This window comes from Akebia trifoliata, chromosome 11, assembly GCF_017979445.1.
Source record: "Akebia trifoliata isolate Shusen 1 chromosome 11, ASM1797944v1, whole genome shotgun sequence".
Taxonomy (NCBI): Eukaryota; Viridiplantae; Streptophyta; class Magnoliopsida; order Ranunculales; family Lardizabalaceae; genus Akebia; species Akebia trifoliata.
This window is the reverse complement of record NC_141385.1, coordinates 8,759,001-8,769,186: the sequence shown is the minus strand read 5'-3', so window position 1 is coordinate 8,769,186 and position 10,186 is coordinate 8,759,001. Positions and strand designations below refer to the sequence as shown.

General features: G+C 32.8%; 1 protein-coding gene across 1 annotated transcript; it reads right to left on the bottom strand.

Annotated features, from left to right (window-relative positions):
• Positions 1 to 681: 681 nt before the first annotated feature.
• LOC147390760 (uncharacterized) lies at positions 682 to 4,854 on the bottom strand. The gene is made up of 5 exons (XM_086417210.1): positions 4,529 to 4,854; positions 4,097 to 4,350; positions 2,535 to 2,852; positions 2,196 to 2,414; positions 682 to 1,554 (listed from the first exon to the last, which is right to left on the bottom strand). The coding sequence occupies exons 1-5, from the start codon at positions 4,689 to 4,691 to the stop codon at positions 958 to 960; spliced, it is 1,551 nt and encodes a 516-aa protein (XP_086273336.1). The 5' UTR covers positions 4,692 to 4,854; the 3' UTR covers positions 682 to 957.
• Positions 4,855 to 10,186: the final 5,332 nt, after the last annotated feature.

Here is a 10,186-nt window from a genome sequence, read left to right as displayed (position 1 = left end):
CAGTTCCAATAAAAAATGATCCGAAACTAGGGTATTCATTTCCAATTTAATTTCGATTGAATCGGCACCCATTGACACCCCTACTTGAAATAGACTTGAATTAAAAAAAACCGGTCCGCTATGGTTTAATGTCCTTTACATAACTCGAAATTGGTCCAATATGATTTAATGCCCTTTACATAACTCAATTCCGGGTTGGATAGATTCCACTTGGATCCAAATATATATTACTTTGAAACCTATGTTTAAGTTTTTAAAAATATTCTTTTTCACTACTTATGTGCAAGAAGGATTCTTATAAAATAAAGAAGTACAATGCTAAACTTGAATAATATTACAAACTTGCAAAATAGGTAATAAAAAACATGATTCGGCATTTTCTGACTTGAAAATTTTCACTTCGTCTGTACTTGACTGACCTGGCAAGAGCACAGAACCATAGATCTTTTCTTTGAGATACACAAGAAAAAGATCAACGGTTATGTGCCCTTGCCACCTCAGCCGAGTATAGACCGAGTGAAAATTTTTAAGTTAGAAAACCATTAGCGGATAAAAAAATGTTAAAATTTTCCAAAATTTGCCGACCCAATTCAAGTTAGATCCAGATATAGTATTACTAAATAGAATCCAAGTAGGATCCGGATCCAAGTATAAAAAATCTAGATCTGGAAAATGCTCTTTATACCATATGATATAACCAACTGAAAATCACATTAAATAAAAATAGATATGCATATGTACATACACACAATAAGACAAAATCCAGAATTTTTACATACATGCACACATAACCTATCCACACTCCTACCAAAGAAAAACCTGTTAATAGAGTTTCACCACTAATCTATAAAAAAACATTAATAATTAGTATATCAACGTTCAAGATAGAGTTGAATGGTGAAATAAGATTCAAGTATAGATAAACTGTAGATGATGATAGCGATGAGTCTCCATCCATCAATACTTCAAGCATCTCCATATTCCAACAAACACCATGAACAGGAACACAACTGTTGCAACATGGACTGTATACTGAGATGAGAAACTTGAGCGACAAGGAGGTACATCTGCTAATTTGGCTCGGGGCTGTCTACATTCGCTCATTACGCCATCACGCCTTGCATTTGATCCCAACCTCAGCTCTGCATTGGGTTCACAGGAAACTTTTTCCTCGTTAATTTCGGAGTCTATGAGGGAGGTCTCATGCACCACATCAGTGGCATTGGTTTTCACCTCTACAAAAGCAACTTGTTGCACCTCATCGCTATCTTTTGCGTTGCAACTCGTCTCTCTTTCCTCAAACGAAACTGCTCTGCGGGAAAGCTTCCTTTGAAGCCGGATCCTTCTTCGGGCATTGCCCTGGTTAATGAAAGAGTTCTTATGAGTAACTGACTCTTCACGACTGTTGAAAAGATCAGGGAAGTGGTATGTAGCTGAGTCAGACGAGGAAGCATCGTGACCAACATAGTCATTCAAAAGGGCATTTGTATTCCCATCCTCAAATTCGCTCAGATAGCAACCTATATCCATATTTCCAACTTCTACTTCAGGATTCTGAAATTTTGAGGGAGAAAAATAAAAGATCAGTTTCTGAAGATCAAAATCATCAATAAAAACATAGGGGCCGTCAACCATATTAGATGGTCTCATGGGTTACAATGCTGAGGATCTTGCAACCCATGGTGTGTGCACTTGATTGACAGAAAAATCACACCTTTTGGTTGCTAACACCAACACAAATCAAATACTGACTGGATTGAGAGATCCATGCTGTTATAACCATAGTGACAAAGTTGGGGTTCGGGAATAATTTGGCAAGAGAAAGCTTCAGAAAAAGTCTGGCAAAAATTGATAAAGTTGGGAAAACATCGTATAAATTAAAAAATAAAAATAAATCTTTTAAGTAAAAAAAAAAAACTAATGTATATGATCATTTAACACTTAAAATTACTATAATATGTGAATTTTTCAAAAAAATTGTCAATTAAATCATGATTAATAGTGAATTTTTGAAAAACCAAAGATTTTTTCAAGAGCTTCTTGATTTTTTTAAACAAAAAACGTAATTTTATTGTCAACTATTAAAATTGTGATTCAATCACGATTTTTTGACAAAATTACTTTTTGTCATTATGGTTATAACCATTACTACACTAATAAAGTCGCTCACTAACTATTAGAGGTTTTGCTTTCACCTGTTCTTGTGCCACTTTGTCAATGTCACTGCCTGACATAGACTCCCCTACGATGACCTGCAACATAGAAATGTGAGCAAAACCTGGATCGCTCTCCGGATCAATGATAAGATTTTCCAAGAATTCATTGAAATTTGGGTCGTGCTCATCACTATCATCCGGTGTCTCAAGTGTTGGCAAATGTGAGAGACTTAAATCTTCTCCCAGTAATGGATTCACCTGAAGAAGCAAGAGCAAGAAAGCTTTAGTTTTTTTGAGTTTCTGTAATGTTTGATTTTCTTTCACACATCACAGAGTCCAAACGAAAGTAGAAACCGAAATATCAAATTCCCTATTCACCTCTCTAATGCCCACTTCTGCTGCATGATCTTTCAAATGAGAAGCCATAGAGTTATTGTCATGGCCCTCTTCAGGTACTAAAGAACCAGAGCTTATATTGTCTGATTTGTCATCCGGCCAACTCTCTATACCTGCCGACTGCCCTTTGACCTGCAGATCTGATTCAGAAGTAGCTTGAACCACTTCATGGTTTGATGGCATACCTTCAGGAGAAGATATGGTTGCAGTAGGAGAGGAGCCCGTCGGTTCTCTCTCTTCACAGTTTGAAGACTCAGGCTTCTCATCCTTATCAAATAAGCGACAGAGAACAAACTTATCCTGCACAAGGCCAAGGATGGAACTAAGAAAATTCTAGCAATGAACAGGGCCACAGACAATAATATATATTGCTAAATAAATACCCAGAAAGAAGGAAAATCCAAGAAAAAATAACAAAAACTGTAGATTTCGGTAGTGAAATAGTCACAAACCAGAGATCACAGAATGATTATTATAAAAAATAAGAAAAAAGTCAATTAAAACCCTCATAAATGGAAGCAATACACATTGCCAGGTGATTCACAAACAATGTTGAAACAATAACATTTATTCTGAACCTGCAAGGGAGTATCACGTTTGAAAATATCACAACATCAACCCTCACGTTTTGTAACATAGTCCTGAAAATGGCCACTTTTTCTAACATACAGTATTGACGGAACACAGGCCCAAGTTCAAAGAAGCAATAACATTTATTCTGAACCCGTTCGGGAGTATTAATTTTGAAAAAATACCATATGGTCCATATCAACCTTCATGTTCTGTAAATAATTTCATCAAATGAGGTGCCACCTTGGTGAGGTGGTATGGTAGTACCACACACCAGGGCTGAAAACACAAGATTCACAATTAAACATATCAAGAAAAAAATAAAAATCATCAAACTTTAACAAGTAGTCGCTACTAGATTCCATTAATTCACATTAAATGAACAAACTTCTCAGCATTCATAAGATATCCAGTAAAATTGGACCAAGAAAAAATGCAGTTTGGATATCATTGATGGGTTTTTCTCTTGCAAGCAATTTCGTATACAAATGTCTTACACTTCCCAGCTTCCTAAGCATATCCAAGTGAAATTTCACTTCTAACAAAACTTGGAATCACGTCTGTCACCATGTCTGGGTCGAGAGGAATAAGAGTATATCACTTAACGAATTTCTCCCTAGTGAATTTGCCTTGATAAGTTCAAAACAAAAGCTCTGGTTTGCTAAAACAACAAACAAACAATCAAACATTCCTCATTCCGAGATGAAACTACTTCGTATTTCATAACAAAATATTTAAATACTATAGAAACAACCACCCAAAACATATAACCGACAAACAAGGCATTTTCTCTTACATTCACCGAAACGTAAGCAAATTGTAAAACAAGTTAATCAAACCGATTATAAAACAATTACAAAGATGAGGCAAAAACAATGTAGATTTCCTATAACCTTTAATGCAAGTAAACAAGGTTAAATTATGAATTAAAACCAAAATTTTACACAAGAAATTGGGGAGGATCAAAATCCAACCTGTGCTGAGTTCATCCGATACTCATGAATTCTCCAGTTGGTCCTCTCACCATTTGGAGCACGCCCTCTGTGGAAAATCAATGACTTCTTGATACCGATCAACTTCTTACGATATTTGATTTCTCGAATCTTTCCAGTGGCTTTCCAAAACCCAGATTCGGTTGCCCTATTAGAACGACGACCTTTCGGGTACTTTTGATCACATCGACAAAAGAAGTACCACTCTGGATCACCATTCTTAATCACCGACAAACCTATAAGAAAGATTACATTTTGATCTCAAATTCAACTTCGAAATGGAACCCTAATTGCAATCCTCAAATCTATACAGCCTAATTAAACAGAAAAATATCAAATTTCTCAAAGAACAACAAACCCTATGAAACAAAAACACTAATTGATTTAAAAAAAAAAAAAAAAGGTTTCTCTTACCGGGCAATTCCCATGGCTCCCATTTGCAAATATCAACTTCTGGAATCAATTCGACCTCCGATTCTTTCCCTTTGTTCTTCAATCGTAAAAAATGATCGATGAGTTCGACATTCGAAGGGCTAAATCTGAATCCTGTTGGTAGATTCCGAGACCAAACATCCATCTCTCCTCCCAATACAACACAAATGCCTCGATTTAGAAACTTAATCGAAGAACTAACAACCAAGAGATCTAACACAACTTGAAACCCTAAAACACCGATAGTGAACTTGGAGCTTTAAAGGCACTCTCCCTCTTTGTGTGTCTGAGCGAGTCCAGACTCCGGACCTCATCACCTCAAACCGCGTTTAAAATTCCCGCGAAAGGTAAAATTATTAAACCATGTTTATTATTAAAATAACGAAAATACCACTGTGTTGTAGAAGAGAAGTGGTGTGAAGTGTAATATTGTAGAAATACTAGGGTTGTTTCAGTGAAATATGACAAGGTTCATGAAAGGCCAATGAGAATGAACAGTGAACAACGTAAGACGTACAGTGTGGGGTCCACAGTCGGTTACGAATGTGGCCACTTGAATCTACAAAGAAAGTTAGTGGACCTGATCATCATCTTTTTGTTAATTTTACCTTTATGAATTTAATTATTAATTATATATTTTAATATTTCTAATGATATTTTATTAACATATATATTACCAACCAATCACATTTAATTTTTTTTAATAATAAAAATAAGAATAATTTAAACATTCCCCTCTTTATCAATATTCGAGATTGAGATATTCTTCAAATACCCCCTTGAGTCTTGATTAGGTATTCTAATGAAAACTCTTTCATCTTTAATTTTTTTATAAAAATTTTAATTTTCTCGAGAACTCTTCTATCTTATTTAAATTTTTCTATTTTTTTCCTTCTAAATAAATAAGAAGGAAATAAATAAATATCATAAGACAACTAAATATATCGAAAGTTGAAAATGATGGTTTTTTTAAAGTTGATTTTCAAATAGGAAAATGTTGAAGTGACATTAAAATTTACAATGGTTCACACGTTGTTGTGTATGGAGTCATAGATGCTTTTCATCGAAATACAAGTCAAAAGCATTTATGGTTCTGGGTATACCTCCACATCAGCAACGTGTGAATTGATGTCGATTTTAGTGTCACTCTAGCACAACTCTTTCCAATAAGATATTTTTCTTAAAAATTTGTAATTGGCTAAACAATCCATGCTATTGAAAGAGTCTAAAATTACATTGTTTATGATTTTAATTATTAAATTTTTTTTTTATGTAATTCAAATTAAACTTAAACATGAGATTTTAGAATATTTAATAGCTTGAAATTTTAAAATATTGATGAAGCTTGTTCTTGAAGTTTTCATGGATCACACACTGTATCATAGTACTCTATATACTTTTTCCTTTTATTAACAGAGAATCTTCTCTCTTTAAATCGTAACAAACCACTCCCACTTTTAAGATAATAGTTTATGCTTTGAGAAGGAATCTTCCAAAAAGCAGCTAAATCTGTTCACACTTGCTTTTAACAAGTAAATGTAGGAAACGACTGACGTGAAGTGAAACCACTATTTATAGTTTATTTAATTGTTTTACAAAGCATTTTATACTATTTAAAAGTTATTAATTAATATTTTGATTCGTTAATATGAACATCAATTGAATATTTTTTTTTATTATTTTATAAATGGTGATAATATAAGAGAGAGAGAGAGAGAGAGAGAGAGAGAGAGAGAGAGAGAGAATTATTTTGGGTTGGACATAATGAACCATTTATTAATCTAATTTATAATAAAATAATTAAATTGGTTTGGAAGGAGTTTACTTTTTAGATATGAGACTACTTGTCTAAATCATCTTGATCGAAGTGGGTCTTATGAGACCCACTTCCTCAAGAGTCACCTGCGAGGATGCATCCTCACTTATCTGGCGTGTGTGATGTGTGGGCGTTACACGTACCCCAAGACTAATCCTTGGACAAGACCATGGTCTATGGATTGGATAAAACCTAAACAAAACCTAGATACGGGTTTGGTCCGCTATATATAGGAATACTTTGTTATCAAAAAAAAAAAAAAAAAAAATCACAAGTGCACTTTCAATTATGTTTTCAGGGAAACAAATTGAACTGCAAATTATCTTGTTGCCACCCAAGTTTCTATGAGGTGTTCTGACTTAAATGGTGATTCTTTTCCTTGTAACCTTGTTTCTATCATTGTTTAGAATCGTAGAGATTTTCTCTCTCTAAGTGTTGTAATTGGTTTGAATCTGCCTTAACCCTGTTGACCTTTCAAGAAAAAAGAAAGAAAAAGAAGTGCATTAAAATTTTTTAATTGTCTAAGCATTAGAATATAGATTTATGTGTGCTAGTTTTTGCAAATTTTTTCATTGATTTCGTAGATTTTACATTATAGTGCAAGTTTAGCAAATCGTACAATATGCAACAGAGGATCATTTTGTTTTAAAGATAATGATGTTCATCATGCATTGAAGCAATTACTGGATCAATGTTAATTTTTAATTCTTCCTAATTTTGGATCGATGCCAACCAACATAATGGACATAGCTCTACTTCAGAATCAGATCCTTACATGGATTTGCCCATAACCCAATCATCTCTAGTCCATGGCTGGACCCCACTGTTCTTAATTTATTCCTTATAATAGATGATTATTATTAATTGGTATAAATAAATAAAATTAAAATATCCTAGACAAATTAAAAAGAGAGCTTCTAATGACACCCTAACTTATATTTATTGCACCCCAATTTCTTAGATTATTTACATTAAATAGTAAAACCCACTCTTCAAACATTACGAAGGTTTGACTCATATTACAAACTTAGCTAGGAGTGCAATTTGGTCCGGTTCAAATTGAGAACTGAACCAAATCAATTGTTTTGGGGTAGTTTAGTTTGATTTGGAACAAATTACGATTTAACTCCGGATTACAAAAATGGAAAACCGATCAATTTGATTTGATTCTTGGATCAAACTTGTATAGAATCGAATCGAACCGACTGAACTCTTATGCTATATATATATATATATATATATATATATATATATATATATATATATATATTATGAATTATTTTGAGAGTTAGAACATAGATTAATGATCTTTTATAGATAAACTAATGACCTTTTATAAATGGATTAGTTCTAATGAAATTTAGTTCGGTTGTGATGCTTATTTAGTGGAAACGACCTATGTCAGTTCGATTCTAATTTGAGCTCAAACCGAATCAAGTTGCACCTCTAATCTTAACATTACAAAGTGTTATAACACTTGTTCAAACATTTTCAGTAGTTGTTTACAATTATAATTAGGCTCATATAAAATCCTTAACCAAAAAATAAAAATCCATTAAAAAAATATAAGAGAGTTTCTATTACCACCCCTCATCTTTTACTTAATCTCAATTATCCACTTATTTTCTTTATTTTTATTTAGTATAAGTAAAAGTTTGGGTGCTCCAAAAAAAAAAAAAAAAATCTTAAAGGCACATTTAAAAAAGCAGACATCATCTGCCCCTCAAAAAGATCATCCAAAACAATTAAAAATTATTACAATAATGAAGAAAACGACATTGAATTAGATTATTCTTTTCCTTATCTAGACTACTTTTTGACTTTATATGGTCACCCTTTAACTACATTCCTTGTTGCCTCATTAAAGTGTAGTTTATATATTTTCTATAGTTTAGAGCATTATTTATCTTTATTTTAAACTTCAAAAAGACACATTTATCATCCCAACTTTAACAAGTAACTGTATTTGGAATCTTTTTAAGGTAACCTAGATACACGCCTCCGGATTTTGGGGAATATTTAAGATACCCTTTAGAATTTTCAAACAGATAACATACCCTTGACGCTGGTCTACCATGAGAGGCTAATAAAAAAATGATGGCAAAGTCCTAATCCAATGTTGAAGATGAAGGGTTTTGGGGGAGAAAATTCAAGGGGCTCTTGTGAGTGGTGAAAAAGGAGTTTTAGTCATTTTTTAATAGTCTTTCGTAAAAGAACATGGTCAAGAAATATGTTGTCAATTTGTCACTAGAGCCCAAAAGGTTGTGTCTAAATTACCCTAACTTTTACACAAATTGATAATGGAACTAATGGGACTAATATTTGAGTTACACTCTTTTGTTCTAAAACTAATGACCGCATATCGATAAGAGACTAACAAAAAGTGAAATAAATTTTAGGTGAAACGTAACTTTCGCTTGGAACAAACTAGCTTTCAGTGCTAGATGGAATTTTCTTTTGGTAGAACAAACGTTCATAAATACCCCAATATTCAACCTCAAACAAAAGAAATTCTTCTTTGTCGTTGGAAAAAAAATATTTCATTCTAAAACTCTTCAACTTATAGGGTAATTTATATTGATTTTTTTTTCTACCCCAAAAAATCATCATTCTCCCAAAAATCTTATATTGTTCTTGAGCTTTGGAGGTGAAGGAGATACATTCTTGAGGTTGAAGTCATGGTTTTATTTTTTATACCATGGAGGTAGATAGATTTTAGGTTATAAAGGGTCAAGATGAGGGTATTTAGGTATATAACAAATAACATCAATGCCTCCTCTGTTCTCCATTGCATGTGGGCAACTATTTATTTATTATTATTTTTTTAAACATGGTATCTTTATTATTAGAGGACCAGGATCCGATCCTTCAAGCAGTCCATAGGACAGTCCTATGGACTGCCTAATGGATCAGGTCGTAGTCCTCTACCAACGAGGATTCCATGTTTTAAAAAAAAAGGGGCCCACATGTAAAAATAATTACTCATGTAAACCCTTTTTTTTTTCTTGTGAGTTTATTGTTGCTTTTCCACTAGATAACAAATAGGGAACACTACTTAATGGACTTTGAGGCATAGTTACAAAATTCTCCGAACTTTTTTAAAAAAAATTATAAAAATTCTTCGAAATTTTCAAAAAATTTATAAAATTATCTAAATTAGGGATTAGTCGATTAGTTTGACAATCCCTTGATTAATCAATATGGTAACATTTTTATCCTTCACCTCGAAAATTATAGTTTTTCAACATTAAAACATCAAGAAGAAGATAAGAATAAAAAACAAGGTGAAGATGATAGGTTTTTGTAAGAAATGCAATAAAATAATTTGCATAATTTCCACACACAAAAAAAAATTCGATTCTTTTACGAAAATTTCTTGAATTTATCCGAATTAATTGACTGGAACCCTCACCAAATAATTACTGAATCCGAACTTTGCTACTATTCTGAGGGAGGGATTTCTTTCGACCCCTAACTTTTAGGTTCTAAGTTAAAGACCCAGTAATAATAATAATAAAAATATTCTTTCTAAATCCCACTCTCCCATCCCCCTATACAATTTCTCTAGATACCCAAAATACCCTTGAGATGTGTAAAACTCCTTTTTTATTTTTTTAATAACATTTTTACCTTAATATCACCTTCAAACTCCAATGACTCTCCAACAAACTCGACAAGTTCGCTTTTTCAACACCCACAATTTGCTCAAAATTGTGATCTAAATTCCCTCTGATTTTGCAACGATTGTTCAATGAAAGAAAATTTCTCTTATACAATTTTTTTATTTTTTATTATAGAAAATTGTACGGCTTTTTTTAATTGTT

Excerpts from the sequence above, each read along its gene's own strand:
- LOC147390760 (XM_086417210.1), bottom strand. The coding sequence starts at position 4,691 with ATGGATGTTTGGTCTCGGAATCTACCAACAGGATTCAGATTTAGCCCT. Across the intron at positions 2,415-2,534 it reads CAGAAGTGGGCATTAGAGAG|GTGAATCCATTACTGGGAGA; the intron begins GTGAATAGGGAA and ends TTGCTTCTTCAG. Across the intron at positions 1,555-2,195 it reads ACAAAGTGGCACAAGAACAG|AATCCTGAAGTAGAAGTTGG; the intron begins GTGAAAGCAAAA and ends TCAAAATTTCAG.